Here is a 17,524-nt window from a genome sequence, read left to right on the forward strand (position 1 = left end):
TCTTTATTTATTTCAGCGCCCCCTTACCCTCCCCCATTTCTGAAGAAGAGTCCCGACCCGAAACGTCAGCTTTCCTGCTCCTCTGATGCTGCCTGGCCCGCTGTGTTCCTCCAGCTCCACACCTTGTTATCTCAGACTCCAGCATCGGCAGTTCCTACTATCTCTGAGTGAGTTATAATTTTATACAAGTTAGTTATTATGATGGGAGAGATAGGTTGGAAAAGATCAGATGCTCATGGGACACAAGTAAGTGTATCACTTTAACTTTCCATGACAGCATCAAAATGGTAACATCAGATCCACTGCCAGTCATGCATTAGAAAGAAAGTTCAAGAAGTAGGTTAAATGAATGCTGACCCTATATTGCTCATTTTACCCTGTCACTAGTACCTTGCTGCTGCAACAAATAGGAAGTGTTTCCTGTGAAACTCTAACAAAAGGCTGAAGAATGGAATTGTAGAGGTACTTGAAATGGTTACTTGATACTTAGGAAGGAGTAGGATGTAGCACTTGGGGCAAAGGGGATGAAAGGATATCGGACAAAGCAGGAACAGGTTACGGAGTTGGACGACTGGCCATGATCATGGTGGGGTGGTGCAGCAGGCTCAAAAGGCCAAGTGGCCTACTCCTGCCCCTATTTTCTGTTTTTTTCTATTCAATGTTTGGCTCAAATAGATGGAAAGTTATCAATGATAGAGCGGACAATGTAGTCTGTAGAAGCTTTAAGCTGAATGACTGAAAGCCCTGGCTTTCTTCAATTTGAGCTACGTTGTGATTTCTGACTTCAACAAAAGACCCATTATGTTTTGCTATTGCTCTAGTGTTAGACAGATCTTAATGGAGTCATTGTAGTCAAATTATCGTATGAGTTCACCGCTTTATGCTGATATGCACTAATGAGTTATATGTGAAAGGAACTGCAGGCATTATTAGACAATTTGAATGCTTCTGTTTGACTGAGAAGAACTAAGGCAGGTTTAACCTGTTCTCACGCATCAACTAGGATTAACGTCCACAATTAATATATTGTAACATGATCTATTAATAAACACTACTTATGTGTGCGCCATTCTGAAATAGTTTGATACCAGCTACGTACATGAATGGTGTCTTTTCCAGAGATAAACAAGGTGACCTGGGACTGCCAACTTTTGAAATTTTGAAAGGTACAGTATTTGCTGTGAATTGCTGTAATATCTAGGGCACGCAAAACTGGATCTTGGCGATTACTCTGTTGCGGCACGTCACATTAGTTTAAAAAAAAATTCTTGGCTGGTAAACAGCACTAAAACTAATAGACAGGATAACCACAAAATAATCCATATATCACTCAAAACAATTCCGATAAGCACATGTAGCAATACCTATTTTTTTAATGTCACCATCATTCATTTTCACATTTTCTAGTACCAGCTTTTCAATGTTTTTCAAGCAATGTATCCCATTAATGAATCCTCCTGAAAGAGAAAGTGGGAAAAACAGTGTAAGAACTATTCCAAATAGTGCAGACACTTTATCTTATGCCTTTATTATACTCAAATTGCTTATAAGCTGCAATAGTTAATACTTATTATCAAAGATTATCGGAATAAAATCAAAATTATAAATATTCAATCAATTACAACCTTTCAGCCACGTGGTACCTACTTTTATTCATTCACGGGATAAGGGCGTCACTGGTAGGCAGCATTTATTGCCCTCCCCTAATTGCCCAGAGGGTAGTTAAAAGTCAACCACATTGCTGTGGGTCTGGAGTCACATGCAGGCCAGACCAGGTAAGGATGGCAGTTTCCCTTCCTAAAGGACATTAGTGAACCAGATGGGTTTTTCCAACAATCGACAATGGACTCACAGTCATCATTAGATTCTTAATTCCAGATATTTATTGAATTCAAATTCCACCATATGCCGTGGTGGGATTCAAACCCAGGCCCCCAAAACATTATCTGGGTCTCTGGATTAACAATCCAGAGATAATACCACTAGGCCATTGCCTCCCCTCGTTATCACATAGTGTATCTAGAAAGTGACATTGTCGTTTGCAATTTTAAGGGGAAAAAGAATTTTGCTGTAATTTCATCCTAAACCTACTCCTAACTGTGATCAGATACCTACTGTAAGGTGCTTGCACATGGATATTAGAACAGGGTAGAATGCCTGATACTTGGAATGCTCTATTGAAATAGGAACATTAAGAATAGTCACTTCTGAAGGAAGCAAAATTGCTAGTACCCTTAGATCTATACTCAGACATGCATTAGTATCTGCAGGAGAGGAAGAAGACTTGTGTAACAATGACCTTTCTGTGGACTTACCATTTCTATGTTCTGTTTGGAGATCAGTCAGGTGCAATGTCTTTAATTGGGTCATCTTCACTATTTGTTGTTCATCTTCCTCCGTTAATGGTGTGGATTCGATAACCAGATCCTGCACATTCCGTGCACATGTATTCAGAATTTTATGAAGTTTTCCTGTAATTCCTGCACTTTTGCTTATATATAGTATTAAAGCTGAAGCAGAGCAACAGATTTTACCAATGCACTTGATCTCCCTTGGTTTTAAGCCTGGAAAATCTCTCATGGTGATTTGCAATGTGTTAAAGGACTGATTCCAGGGTGTTTCATAGAAGAGTTTAATGGCAGGCTCAGGTATTAGTGCCTGAGTTACACTCTGTGCTTGATTTTCACTCTCAGTTTTCTTGATTTCATTTAGACTTGAAGAAGTGAAGTTTCCAAAAAAGTCAAGTTTAATGAGACCTAAAGCTCTTAAACAGGTCGGCAAATGTTCAAAAAAATAGAAAAGGTAATCTGGTATAAAATGGGAATTGATATGGAGTGTTTTGTCTTGCAGAAAAGTTTCAAACTCTCCAGCCAGAGCAGATTCAGATCGGCTTTCATAGACAAACGTCAGGCCACGTTCAACAAGCGTGTTCATGTTTAGGACTTTAAGTCTCTCTACTTCCTCTGAACTTTGCATCTGGGTTTCTACATTCACACCATCTTCATTGTCATTAAGGAACTGCAGGAGTGTTCCATGGTCCTTAACACTTACAATGTACTTGAATACTTCAGCAGCAGCATCTTTGGATGATCCACATGTATATTGAAGTAGATTCTGGTATTTGAAGGTGATGTCTGAGATAGTTCCAATTTTCTGTAAATACATCTGCCCTCTGGAAACCTCTGTTGCTGAGCTTGATGTTAACAGTTCATGTAGCCTCCTGCCTGCAGTGTACTCCTGAAAGGATTTGTGAAAGAATCTGTAAACTGGTTTCAGTCTCTGAGCACCATACTTATTCAGGAGGCCTGCTGCCAACAGCAGCCTTTCCTCTTTCTGAGACGACAAGTCCTCTATGGTAAAATCAAACTTGGACTTAAAGACTCCATCCAAAGCCAAGTCTCCACAATGTTTTATGCTCTCAATAATGTATTCTTCTGGCAAGTCTCTGGTTTTGTATTGATTTTTATTGATCATTAGCTTGTGCAAGGTATGGAACAATGCTGTTTGTGTCTTTGGAATGAAGTCATCATCCCCCATTTGGATGGCACATGCGATCACTACAAAGAGTGGAGTCTTCATCATCTCCTTCATAGTACTCGATTGCTCAAGTTGAATCAATAAACTTTTGGCCAAGGATTCCTCAAGGACATTTTCCATCAGCATTTGAGCACTGCTGTAACTCAGGTCTCCTATTTTCACTAGGAGATCAGCATAGCTTCGAACCTGGCTCAGGGTCTCAGTTCGTGTTGTTAAAACCACGGAGTGCTTGTACTGGACATTCTTTGTGAAGAGCCTGGCAGTCTCAGGATAATCTTGGGGCTTAAATTCATCAAAACCATCCAAGCAAAACAGCACTTTTCGCTCCAGCGTCTCTATGATTTTCATGAATGTTGCACTGTCCACACTGTACGGTTCCCTAAGAAGCTGTTCACAGATGCTTTCGTACAATCCTTTCTGCATACTCCTGAGGCTAATAAAGAAAACTAATTTAAAACCATTGAGTGAGGAGTGTTTGCCAGAAGCCCAGAGAGATGCGATTCTCTTCAAAACAGTTGTTTTACCTTTGCCAGCTTCACCTTCAATCACTGTTAGGTCTTTTAGTTCACCCAAAAGGTCCTGGAACTGTAGTTGGTTTATTGTGCGGTTGCTTGTGTTTTTTTTCCAGAACACAGCATCTGAAAAGGTGGTTTCCAGATCGAAAATGATGTCTATTTCCTCGCCGAGGGGATGGAACTTTTGAAAAGCTGAAGATAGATAAAGTCTCCGTAAATCTTCAGCAATCATTTCAACGTCCTTCTCTGTGTATTTCTGGATATCTTCAGAGACAAAATGGAAAAGATTAACTGAAGTTTTACTTTGGTTGCAGGTAATTAGCGTACATTGTAAAATAATAAGGAATAATAAGAAAACTTTGTTTTCTACTGCAGTGGCATTCTTCATACGTTAATCAAAGTTGCCTCTTTCAATGTTTGTAGCAAATGATTCGTGTGTTTGCTAAAAATGCTGCACTGATGAAGCTAATTTGCCTGAATACATTTATGATGCCAGTGCATGCAGTAATCCTTCCTCCTAAATTGTTAGATGGACATTACAGGTAATATGGAAAAGGCTTAATTTAGTGTTGCAAAGTAGATGGGGGGCAGGGACTCACACATCTGCGAAGATGTGGAACAAGAAGAGAGGCCAGTACAGGAGATTCTCTTGGCTCCCCTGGAAGAAAGTCAAAATAGAAGCGGGGTGTCCCTTCCCACTGGGCAACAGACAAAAGGCATTGTAGAAGGTTGGAGTAGTCTACCATCTCAAAAGCTGTAGACATTGAGAAAGATGATGGTGATGCATCACAAATACCATTTGTAGCTTTGAATATGGTAATTTTACTGCAATAGATTGGTGGGAAAGATAGCCTTGGGCTTGTTATAGAGCTGGAAGTAGGCAGGCTTTGTACTAGACTGGGGTTGTGAGGTCAGAAGCTTGGCTTAGAGTCAAACCGAGGATGTGAATGCTGTGACAAATGTACAAGACAGGACTGAGCTAGTTATACAAAGGAACTATCAGGGATGAGAGGATCTGGAATCTTTTGAGATTGAGGGCATTAAAAGCTGATGGAAGGCGGTTATACACTTGCCGTTTTACTTGCATTTATTAGGGCTAGACTGGAAGAAACAGATTTTTAAAAAAAACATCAATTTGAGCAGCATGAGAAGGGTTGATATGGAAAGACAACAGAAATGGTAAACTGTCAAATTATCCATCTTAGATTATCTTGGAAAATAAAGGTGTCTCAAAACACTGAACAATAAGTGAAGTTAGCTGTCTCACACTGCTACTTTGCAGCAAAATCACCAGTGGTCTTCTCAGGATGCTGCCATCAAGGTAAAAAGAGTATTGCCGACCTTACAAATGAGTAACATGATATATGAGTTTCAGCGCTGGTGTGTTGCCAGGTATATGGACCATACACTGCAATGACTAGCAGACTGTATCAAACAACCTATGTCATTAATCATTCACAGTGGACAGCATGCCAAACATCTCAATCAGCCTGTGCTTGCAAGCCTCAGAACTCTATGTCCAATACTGATACTATTCTACTATTGGACTGCATTTACTAAATGATCTGAACCAGAATTAATTTAAGGTTATCAGATGAGCTTGCAGTATGATGCATTTGTGTGTGCTAGAAGCTATTAATACACAAGAGCCTGTTTTACATATGTATGTATGAATTTCTAATACCTAACACTAATTCTCATCAGGAAAAGTAAGTCATGGAGACTGCCAATTTCTTCTACATTCCCATGCCAATACCTTGACTAATGAGAGTCTGTTCTGAGAACTAAAATTGACAGTTCCTGCTATATCTACATTCCAACGATTGTGTACCCAATCAGCACCCTCTTCTCATGCTGTTCAAATTGGTGCCCCCTTTTTTTAAGTCTATTTCCTGTGTCCCAGCCCAATGTATGCAAAACAGAAAGCTTTAACTTCTTGTCTCCTTTTAACTGCATTTAGGTTCTGTACTACCAAGCAATGGGTTACACAAAGGATCAAAGTGAGGAAAGATTATAGGTTAAGAGTATGGAAAATAAGTGAGAATAAAGTACAAGAAGTATAAGTTTGGTCTTTGTGAACATATAGAAAAAGGAGGTCACATGGAGCCCGAGATCTCAGAGGTGTTGAGTTTCTATGTGATAATGACACTGTAGAGAAAGAAGGGGTCAAAAAAGTTGCCACAATTTGAGGAAGGGGTCAAAAAAGTTGCCACAATTTGAGGAAGGGGAGTTATAATGAAAACTGACCTCACTGATATAAGGAATTATTCAGTGCAGCAACTAAGCATGGGCATGATGTGAGGTGGCGAGCCAGAAAGTAGCAGAGTTTAGGGAGATAGTAGATATGCAGGATTTTAACATAGATGCGGGCATATCCATAAGAAATCAATAAGATTAGTTTAGTTTGGTGTTTGTTGGTCAGCACAAACATGGTGGACCAAAGGGCCTGTTTCTATGCTGTATGACTCTGTGACTCTAAGATGAGGTGGTTCAAACATGGATTAAGAGGGGAAAATATTAAGAATTATGTCAAGGCAGAATAGAAGGCGCCAGCAATGGTGCTGTCATGATGAAGTGAATGACAGATGTAGCAAGATTAGGAAACAGGACTGGGGAGACCCCATAAGGCTGAAGCATTCCCATCAAAACATAAGAGTTCTGACACGCTCCTCCACACTGAGATTGTGAATAAGGAATCTGTAGTAATTGTAATGATGGCCAGGTGGATCTCATGACTATGAGATCTTTAATTGGGTTTGTTATCCTGGACCAATCAGGGACCCCTGGCTGACAGATATAAACAGGAGATTCAGCGTCTTCTCATTCTAGGGGCTGGCTCCAAGCTGACTGGTCAGAACCAATGTACTGTGCACATATAAACAAAAGGTGACTTACAGGATACCGGCCTCTGTGCAGTTATTTCAGAATCATAAACTGAAAAGAAAAGGGAATGGGGAAGGTGCATATGTAACATACATCTAGGGTGTAGAGAAGTGGGGTATAAAATGTGGCTGTGGGAACAACAGCATTGAAGAAAGAATAGAAGCTGATCAGGAGAGAGATATGGTGAGACAAGGGGGAATACAGAGGTTGGTGATCTTCCATGGAGGGTGACAGCCAATTTGTTCATGTAGGTGAATAAACAAGATAAGAGACAAAAGAAAACTGCAGATGCTGGAATCCAAGGTAGACAAACAGGAGGCTGGAAGAACACAACAAGCCAGGCAACATCTGGAGGAAATGAGAAGTCAACGTTTTGGGTATTACCCTTCTTCAGGATTGGATGTGGGGGTTCGGGGAGCTGCAGATAAAGAGGGGGGTGCAGGGGTGTAGAACTACCCAGTTAGTCCCATTCTCTAGCCCTATCTCCATAGCCTTCCACATTCATCACTTTCAAATACATATACAGCTCTCTTTTGAAATCTCCCATGGAATCTGCCTTCACCACGTCCCCAGGCAGCACATTCTGAATCCTAACAAATCTCTGAGTAAAGAAGTTTCTCCATATCTCACTCCTGGCTCTCTTGCTGACAATCTTGAAATTGTGACTGCTGGTTACTGACATATCAACAGAATATCCTTCTTTAATCTGTCAAAATTGCTCCTAATTTTGAGCACATCAATAAGGTCACTTCATAATGTTCTCTGCTCCAAGGAGAATAAGCCCAATTTCTCTAATTTTTCCTTGTATCTAAAATCCCTCATTCCTGGTATAATTCTCGTAAATCTCCTTTACACTTTCTCCAGGATTTTAACATCCTTCCTTAAGTAAGATGCTCAGAACTGAACACAACTGTCCAAATGCGATCTGACCGATGATTTTGCTTTTATACTCAATGCCTCTATTTATAAACCAAAGGATCTTATATGCCTTCTTAACACGTGTTTCAACATGCCTGGCCACCTTCAGAGAATTATGCATTTGAACCCCGAGGTCCCTCTGCTCCTGTACTCCCCTCAAATTTGTAGCATGGTGCCTGTATTTTCTCTCCATGTTTCTTCTACCAAAATGCATTAGCTCAGATTTCTCTGCATTGAATTTCATCTGCAAGGTGCCTGCTCATTTGGCCAACTTGTCAGTGTCCCTCCTGAAGTCGCTCAGCATCATCCTCACAATTCTTCACAGTTTGGTATCATCTGCAAATTGAGATTTTGCAACCATTTCTTTGCTCACTGTCAACACTCAAGCCTTCCATCACTTCCTTTTCCCTGTTCCCCATCTTCTCTCTTTTGCCTTCACAAGTACTTGCAAAACTAAGCACACCACCACCCCTGCCTTGCCTTACAAGGTTTGAACTCATGTTTGGGCATTGGCTTAGATCTTGGGATTACTCATCCAGTGACATTACCAGGATGTCACTTTCCAAAGGAAACTAAGATATTAATTGATATAAAATAGAGCTGTAACTAGGGAAAGATTAAATTCACAAATAAAATATGCCCTCACTCACTTGTGCATTTCAGGTCCTGAAAGAGATACTGGTCGTAGCACTTGAGGTAGTCCAAAAATAGTTCACATGCAGCTGTTCCCTTGTTCTCAATGTAGCCAAGAATCACCCTGGCTTTTTCCTGAGACAGCAATGTTCCCTGAATCAAATCTTTCTCTTCAGTGTTTAGAACTCCAATGGCGTAAAGTTTATCAACCATCTGGTCGATTACCTGTCTTCCCATTCTTTGAACCAGTTCAGAACGTCGTTCTCGAACGAAATCCACTGAAAAAGATTGACCAGGATGGCACAATGTTAGAAAGGGATAAATAAATGGTGCACTTATTTAGGAGGTGGAACCTATTAATTGATCGTTATTACAGTCAAATAGCCACTTATTTGTATAATTTAAGATAAAGGACGGACTTTTATATGGAGTCATGAAGACTCAGAAAAACTTTAAAAATGACAAGTAGAGACCTGAATACAGAAGTCCCACCCCATTTCTGCCAGATCTGATTTTATTGTCAGGGCAAGGGCTCGACTCACAGGAAGAAAACCCAAACTTAGCAGGGCTATTTAAACTCAGTGCTGAGGCCCTTCACCACAATGTAGGACTCATGAGTTGATGGAATAGAGATAAACATTTTTGAATGGCAGGAAATATCTTTATAACTGTCATGATCTGAATCCTCTGTTCTTTAAACTTTAAACCACAGGCTGCAACTGTCTCTAAGAGTTCAGGAGTCTGCTGGAATGTGTCGATTGACAGGTTCTCTGCCTGTTGATTAGTAAAACAATTGGTTGTGCAGTTTCAATAGAATACTTTTATTGATATTTCTCAAAGGCCTTACTGTGCCATTATGAATGCTTGGCTGAGTTTCAAAAATCAATGATTATCTGAGCATGGAGTTATGAATTCATAATTTGACAGTTTAAATAAGCTTTAAAAAATAGTTAACTTTGATGTAGAGTCTGAACAGATGTTCACCTTTTAGAAGAACTTAACCACTTAAAGGAGATATAAAAACTTTAATTTAGTTCTCTGAATGGGAATGTTCACACACTAAGGTACACACTACTATTGAACACTTAGGAAATTAGATTATTAGAAGTTTGTTTTTGTTCAACTTCACATGGCTCCTGAGGTCTGCCTATGTGTATATTGGGTAAGTGGCCATGGAGGTGGATTGGGAGGGGATGAGATGCCAGGGGAAGGATTGGGGATTGAGGGATTGTGAGAGGTAGTGCTTACAGCTTCTGAAACAACTTGGATAATTTTTCAGAGAACCAGCCTGCTTTAGCCCTCACCCACACCCGGGACTTTCTATATTCTGTTTCTGACATCGGTGAGACCAATTCCATCCTGCACCTAAACTGAAATGCACGTGTTTCGGACTAGATTGTACCGAAGTGGGTCTAGCACATTGGAAAATGCCCACGCTCAAGCTACCTGCATTAGCCTTGGAAATGAGTTAAGAATTACACAAAAAAATGAACTGGATTAAATGTATTTTGTTTTTCTATTGTGTATGCATGTAGGCAGTTGTGGAATATGTACAAATGAGATGAATGACATATTGGATGATCCAGTAGTCTAATAACATTTTTAGAAGTGACCTTGATACAAAACTTACGTTGATGAAATATCCTATCAGAATTCACCTATCTGAAGACAGAAGCCACACAACACTAGGTTATTGTCCAACAGATTTATTTGAAATCACAAGCTTTTGGAACACTGTTCCTTTGTCAGGTGAAATGACTTCACCTAACTTCACTTGATGAAGGAGCAGCGCTCCAAAAGCTTGTGAATACAAATAAATCTGTTGGACTATAACCTGGTGTCATGTGACTTCTGACTTTGTCCACCCCAGTCTAACACCAGCACCTTGACATCATACCTATCTGAAGTGTTAGAGCGGAGAATCGCATATAGCTGAACCTTAAGATGTAGGAGCAGAAGTAGGCTGTAACATTTGAGTGAGGTCATGGCTGATCTGATAATCCTCAACTTGACTTTCCTGCCTTTTCCCTATAAATCTTGATTCCCTTACTGATTAAAATCTGTCTATCTCAGCCTTAACAACCCAGCCTCAACAGGGGCTCTGCAGTAAAGAATCCCATCATTTCACTACCATCTGAGAAAATAAATTCCTCCTCATCTCTATTTTTAATAGGTGACACCTTATTCTGAGCTTATGTCCTCTGGTCCTAAGCTATCCCACAGGAAAGAAGGTATTCCACCCAATTCAGTTTTAAAGGAGGTGCTCTGACTCTACAAAGGCATAGGAGTCCTATAGCCCTCATTACTATATTAAAGGGGGTTTGATGTCTGGAACAGGCAGGCTTTTTGGGTCAGCATTTCCTGTGACCCTACTAAGATACAGAAATGCCTGACTAACCTGATTGCTTCATGCTCCTTAAGAAACACTCCAACCCACATTATGTTGTTGCCTTCCAGCTATAGTGAGTCATTAACAGGAACTAACACAAAAGATGATCTCCTAATTCTGAGACTTTCTGAAAAGACTATTGTCGACATAAAGTGTGATGAGCAAACAGAGCTGAAAAAATGGATTTCCCACCAGCTAATGTCAGATTGCATTTAAGTACTTACTGGTATCTCTTAGTCAATGAAGACCTATTAATAAGTTGGAGATGTCATGACAGAAGAGCTGTATCTGAAATATAAGACAATAAATAATGTTTGAGAGCATCACAATGCAACTTATTCGTAAACAACTAATTACAATGCTGGAGTTTCAGGATCTTCACTGTTCCTAACAATAAACTTCACTAGGCTCTCCAGATAGCTCAGTTGGTAAATGTGCTGCTAAACCATAATGAAAATGAGAAGAACTATTTACATTTGCATTTATACAAGGCCTTTATTGTAGAAAAATTTTCCAAGATAAACAAAAGTAACACCGAAACATATAAAAATATATTATTCAACCTGATATACAATTTTCAGTAAAATAAAATTTCATAAACTTTCCATTACCAAATTAAAATATTTAATGACCATGTTTCTCTTTCTAATAGAATAAAGCTACACTGTATTTGTTACGTTTCCCAAGCACTGTATGACTGCAACCGATAAACTCAATTTCTCACAAAACTATCAGGTTTTATAATGTTTTTAAGTTCCATGAAAGTGGTTACGGGACCATTAGCATTTAAAATAAAATTTTAAAAAACAAACAACAGTACTAGCCCAGCACCCCCAAGAACAAATCAATTTATTTCCTTGAATGTACAACAATCTGCTTTTCAACATAGCAGCAGTTTTGTGTGTATTTTGTACATTCAATTTTGCTTAAGCTTTTCCACTTCCGGCACAAACTGCTGGTTAAAGTTCTGCAATACTTCTCTTTTTTGCTTCAATGCTTCATGCTCCTTCAGAAACACTCCAACCCACATTATGTTGTTGCCTTCCAGCTATAGTGAGTCACTAACAGGAACTAACACAAAAGATGATCTCCTAATTCTGAGATCTTCTGAAAAGACTATTGTCGACATAAAGTGTGATGAGCAAATAGAGCTGAAAAAATGGATGTCCTACCAGCTAATGTCAGATTGCGTTTAAGTACTTACTGGTCTCTCTTAGTCAATGAAGACCTATTAATAAGTTGGAGATGTCATGACAAAAGAGCTGTATCTGAAATATAAGACAATAACTAATGTTTGAGAGCATCACAATGCAACTTATTCGTAAACGACTAATTACAATGCTGGAGTTTCAGGATCTTCACTGTTCCTAACAATAAACTTCACTAGGCTCTCCAGATAGCTCAGTTGGTAAATGCGCTGCTAAACCATAATGAAAATGAGAAGAACTATTTACATTTGCATTTATACAAGGCCTTTATTGTAGAAAAATTTTCCAAGATAAACAAAAGTAACACCGAAACATATAAAAATATATTATTCAACCTGATATACAATTTTCAGTAAAATAAAATTTCATAAACTTTCCATTACCAAATTAAAATATTTAATGACCGTGTTTCTCTTTCTAATAGAATAAAGCTACACTGTATTTGTTACGTTTCCCAAGCACTGTATGACTGCAACCGATAAACTCAATTTCTCACAAAACTATCAGGTTTTATAATGTTTTTAAGTTCCATGAAAGTGGTTATGGGACCATTAGCATTTAAAATAAAATTTTAAAAAACAAACAACAGTACTAGCCCAGCACCCCCAAGAACAAATCAATTTATTTCCTTGAATGTACAACAATCTGCTTTTCAACATAGCAGCAGTTTCGTGTGTATTTTGTACATTCAATTTTGCTTAAGCTTTTCCACTTCCTGCACAAACTGCTGGTCAAAGTTCTGCAAAACTTCTCTTTTTTGCTTCAAGTGGCGCCTTATTGCATTGGATTTGGCAAGCAGAGTTAGGTTACTGGTACATTCTGCAACTTCTGCTTCATCGTCGACGTCACACTGTAATACTTTGATATATGTGTTGATTTGATGCTTCCTTTTCTTTCGACAATGCATTTCCATCTCCAAATTCTTCATGTTTTCCTCCTTTTATTTGGCAACTTCTGCTTTCAAGTGGGCGTTGTATTGCTGGCTTGCATTACCACCTAATGCGCAAAGCTCTCTAGCAGTTACTACACTGCAGACAATATGGTTCTTAGTCATTTTCACTCTTATGTTTTCTGAGAATCTCCACTCCTCTGATGCCTGGCAACATGATATGGAAAAGAACACATCTATAGCAGATCATAAAAGCTAGTATTTTTTATTCTCCTTCCAGAGCAATTTAGAAGATGTCCTGTCTGCATTCCTGCTAGAAGGTGTAAATTGAATGGGACTGCCTCAATTCTGCAGTTGCCAGCTGTGTGCAGGAACCCCTTAAGGATCACGTCACAATGATGAACATCAACATGGCATCCATAGGCAACTTCAAACATGTTGAGCACCGTGTTTGAAATGCAAGCAGTGCCTGGATTTAACCCAGTTGATGTGTGGACCTGAGGATAACTGATGGATGATTTCTTTATCCCCCAACAATGTTGTGGTTATGTTTATAAGAGAATGCTTGAACTTCCTACTAGAACTGGAATAGAACTCTGTGACTTAATTTTTCCTGGGGGAGAAATTTTTGTATGAGGTAACAAGCACTGGGCATCAAATCCCACCTCCACTTTTTGAGATTTCTGTGAGGTTGTTCTTCTTCATGACATTAATTTTTATTCAACACTAGAGCTGTATTTGCATCAGGAAGTATATTCTCTTTCATGATGTTCTCCGGTTCTTCCTTACTTTCGAAGGGAAATGGACTTGTTGGGACATCAGTCTGATATATTAAAGGGCTCACTTGCTACAGAGATGTAAAATTTTCCCTTTCCCTGTAACAGTGGATCCTTTTGTATATACTTGGCTGAGATAGATATTTAATTAGTTAGGTTGAGGATGGTCGAATTAGCCATGATCTCATTGAATGGTGGAGCAGACTCAATGGGCTGAATCGTCTGCTTCTGCTCGTGTGTGGTCTTGACTTCTTCACCGTTGATTTGCTGATTCTGCCAATTTTGGTGGCCTCATCATACTTCTGCAGTTATGGTCTAACAGGAAGAACTTGCCGTATGACAGTGACATTTTCAAAACACCTCTGCCGATATTACGAAAGGAATTCTAATAAATTTGAGATCGGTTGATCATCTTCAGCTTGACAGGAAATTTGTCAAACTAATTGTATATGCCATGGAGAATCACTTCCAATTTTCAAACAGAAGCTACACATCTGAAATCCATTATGCATGATATGTGTGTGCAGCAGGTGCTTACATTTAAGAACTTCTCTACTTGCTGTTTCTTCACGTCTGCACACAAGAGTCATGAAGTGAGAATTTATAAAAGAGAATCAGAAAATTATTAATAAAGGGGAACAGTTGATCAAATTCACAAACACCTTAACATTTGAGTGTTAAGTCAGGGTACTATCCATGTTGATCAGCCAAGTTTCAGTGGGTTTCCTGTTAGACGTCAAAGCAAGTTAGTTTTGACTGTAGACATGCAACATCACTTCAGACACCATCTCCTGCACCAGGTACCTGTTCTGCTATGTATAACCTTGTTTACCATTCTTTGGCTCTGAACAAAGCGTCTGCCTAGTTCTCCAAAGAGCCTTCCACCTTCACAAAAATCTGCAACTGACACCAACATATGGGCGCATGACATGAGCAAGAGAGAAGGGACTGGGGAGTCTGGCCATTGCCTGCTGTAGTTTGGAAATCTCTAAGACGGTTCATCAGAAATAGCTACATGTGGGCTCAGTCAAACGGAGAACGAAACTTGTACTGAATTAACAGACACCATGAAAGAAAGCAAACAATTACAGGGTTGCAGATGTTGGAAAAACATTGGTAAGGTTGATGTTCGACCCAAAGTCACAAAAGTCACCTCCCTGTCTTTTATAACACAAAACCTTCCCACAGCAAATACTGTGACCTCTCCAGCTCGACTCCTTCTGAAGGCTACAACATGAGCACGTGCTTTTCCCTACCATTCAACAGTATGCAGATGATGATGTCTATGTGCAGTGTGATTTGTTAGGCTTCCAGTTGGTGATATAAGGCTGGTAGGACTTTCAGGAGTAAAGGACTTGGAGGTCCATTCGGACTGTTGAGGCTTGTAGAGCTTTCTGCATATGATCTATCATATATAAAAGTGCATGCTTCTTCAATGGCGTTGGGTTTCTTTCTGAAAATATTTACAAAGTTCACATTTACAAAGTTGATGACTTTTCCAGGTTTTTCAGTATCAGCAGGCACCCTGCGTAGAGTCTAGTGAAACAGTTTGTAAACCTCGATATTTAATTCTTGTCTCTGTTCACTTAACTGATCTCAATCAATGTGGCAACAGGAGTCTACAGTCAAGAAATAGCAAGGTTTATAAAGTGCACAGAAGTCATCAGCAACTCCTGATGATGGATGGACTTGGTCCTTAGAAATAGTCAGGTGTATAGGCTGGACCCTGTAATGTGGTTCGGACCATAGGTAAAGGAATAAGTCACTCAGACCCTCAAGCTGTTTTGCCATTCAGTTGGAACAGGGATGATCTTTATCTGAATTCTATCTGCCTTAATTCCGTAATCCTTAAAATCCCTACCCAACTACTTCTATCAACTTCATTTCAGGGATTTTCAATCGACCTAAACTCAAAAGCATTTTTTCCTTAAACATTGCTAACGTGCCCACTTCCACCATCTCCATTGGCAGTGCATTCCAGACACCCACCACCCTCTGTGTGAAAACCTTTCCCCAGACTTCTCCCCTAAACTTTCCCCCTCTCACCTTGAACCTGTGCCCTCTTATATTTGACCTTTCCATCCTGGGAAAAAGCCTCTGACTGTCCATTCTCTCTATGCCTCTCAGAATTCTGTAAATGCCCATCAGGTTGACCATCAGCTTCCATCTTTCTAGTGAAAACAATCTGAGATTATCCAGAATGCCCTCATAACTAAAACCTTCTAGACCTGGAAACAACCAGGTAAACCTGCTCTGCACCCTTTCCAAAGCATCCACATCCTTCTGGTAGTGTGGCGAACAGAGCTGCATGCACTATTTCAAATGTGGCCTAACTAAAGATTTATACAGTTGTAACACAACTTGCCGACTTTTATATTCGAGGAAGCAAGCATGCTGTGTGCCTTCTTGATCACCTCGTCCACCTGTGTTACCACTTTCTATTTCAAGGAATGCAAGTTTATTTAATCAATCCACAAAATTCAACTTCTTTAGCACACTACACTGTCTTAGATTGAAAGCATTCCAAAATCTGGAACGGCAATGGATATTAAGAAAGATGGTGCAGTACTCATGATCACTAGCAACTTGAACACTGATCTCATGGAATTGCTTTCTATTAACACATGCTGCTGCATCAATTAAAGTGCCCCTTACACTGTTGGAAGCTCCATCAATGATACCCTGGGAAAGTCAGCCCATCAGAAAACAGCCACATGTTGTGAACTCAAGTCCATGGCATGTTGGTTCACTTTCAAATAATGTATTTGCCAAACATATTGGGCAGTAGATTTGGATGTATTGTTGATAACTAGCTCTTTTGTTCAATATCCCATTCTCTATTTCTCTAATCATCAACTCATCCAAAATCAGCTGCCCAAATTATATCCCTTATCAAGTCCTACTCATCACTCCTTCCTTAACCCTCTGGCCAACAGTGACTTCAATAGTCTAAGTTAGAATTTTTTTTAAGTGTCTCCATTGCTTCTGCCCGCTCATGTTTGGAAGCTCTTTCACCCTACCCAAGGAGAAATTCCAGGATTGGCAGAATTGACAAGAGTCTCCTTGTCAATATTGCTGACAGCAATCTATGTCAGAGTTGGTAGCAGCCAAATCCTAGTGAATGAAGTCCCTATGATAGCCCTGGTCCGTGGGTGCTTAACATCGGCCTCGAAATTTAGTGCTAATAGTGGCATTGCTGATGATATTTGATTCAAAGTGTTGGAGACATTCCTGTTTACAAAAGAGAGGCTGCTTTGGAGGCCTTGAGCACCACAGACCACCTGCACTCTATGTGGGGTCTGGACCAAGCTTATAGCCTTGACACTTGGCTCTGCAGATGAATATAAAGTCAATACTGAGCATCTCTAACCTGTAAAACATTCATTTTGTCAATGCCCTGGATTGCACATCAGAAACTGACGTTGATACTTGTAAGATATTAATCCAAATATTAGGACTCTGCTATCGAACACTGGAGATCCTAAAAGTGGAAAATCATAAAAGAATTCCTCATCCTCAGATCCCAATTTTGGGGACATCCTCAATGCATTCACCACTAATTTAACTGCCAACCAGCTGACCTTAGGAGAGGCTATATCTGGGCTACTCTGCATAGTGATATAATTGCAGTAGAACTGAAAACAACAGCTTGGCACATATTTAGTGCCTTTGACAAGGCATTTCACAGAAGTGTTATCAAAAAGAATTTGACCCTGAACCATGTGAGGGGATATACAGTCGGATGGCCAAAAGCAGAGCATTTATAAAGATGAATG

General features: G+C 39.7%; 1 protein-coding gene across 3 annotated transcripts in view; it reads right to left on the minus strand.

Moving 5' to 3' along the window:
• LOC109939060 (NLR family CARD domain-containing protein 4) overlaps window positions 1-17,524 on the minus strand; it is a 29,168-nt gene that overhangs the window by 9,096 nt on the left and 2,548 nt on the right. Inside the window, exons 1-5 of one of the 3 annotated variants that reach the window (XM_048601314.1) lie at window positions 12,080-12,119; window positions 11,100-11,163; window positions 8,504-8,764; window positions 2,316-4,316; window positions 1,365-1,457 (exon numbers count right to left, since the gene is read on the minus strand). In XM_048601314.1, coding sequence (XP_048457271.1) covers window positions 1,365-1,457; window positions 2,316-4,316; window positions 8,504-8,764; window position 11,100 — 2,356 coding nt within the window. In that variant the 5' untranslated portion in view covers window positions 11,101-11,163; window positions 12,080-12,119. Of the gene's footprint in view, window positions 1-1,364; window positions 1,458-2,315; window positions 4,317-8,503; window positions 8,765-11,099; window positions 11,164-12,079; window positions 12,120-17,524 lie in introns of those variants that run through there. The other 2 variants (XM_048601313.1, XM_048601315.1) reach the window with 2 other exon arrangements.

This window comes from Rhincodon typus, chromosome 9, assembly GCF_021869965.1.
Source record: "Rhincodon typus isolate 14 chromosome 9, sRhiTyp1.1, whole genome shotgun sequence".
Classification (NCBI taxonomy): Eukaryota; Metazoa; Chordata; class Chondrichthyes; order Orectolobiformes; family Rhincodontidae; genus Rhincodon; species Rhincodon typus.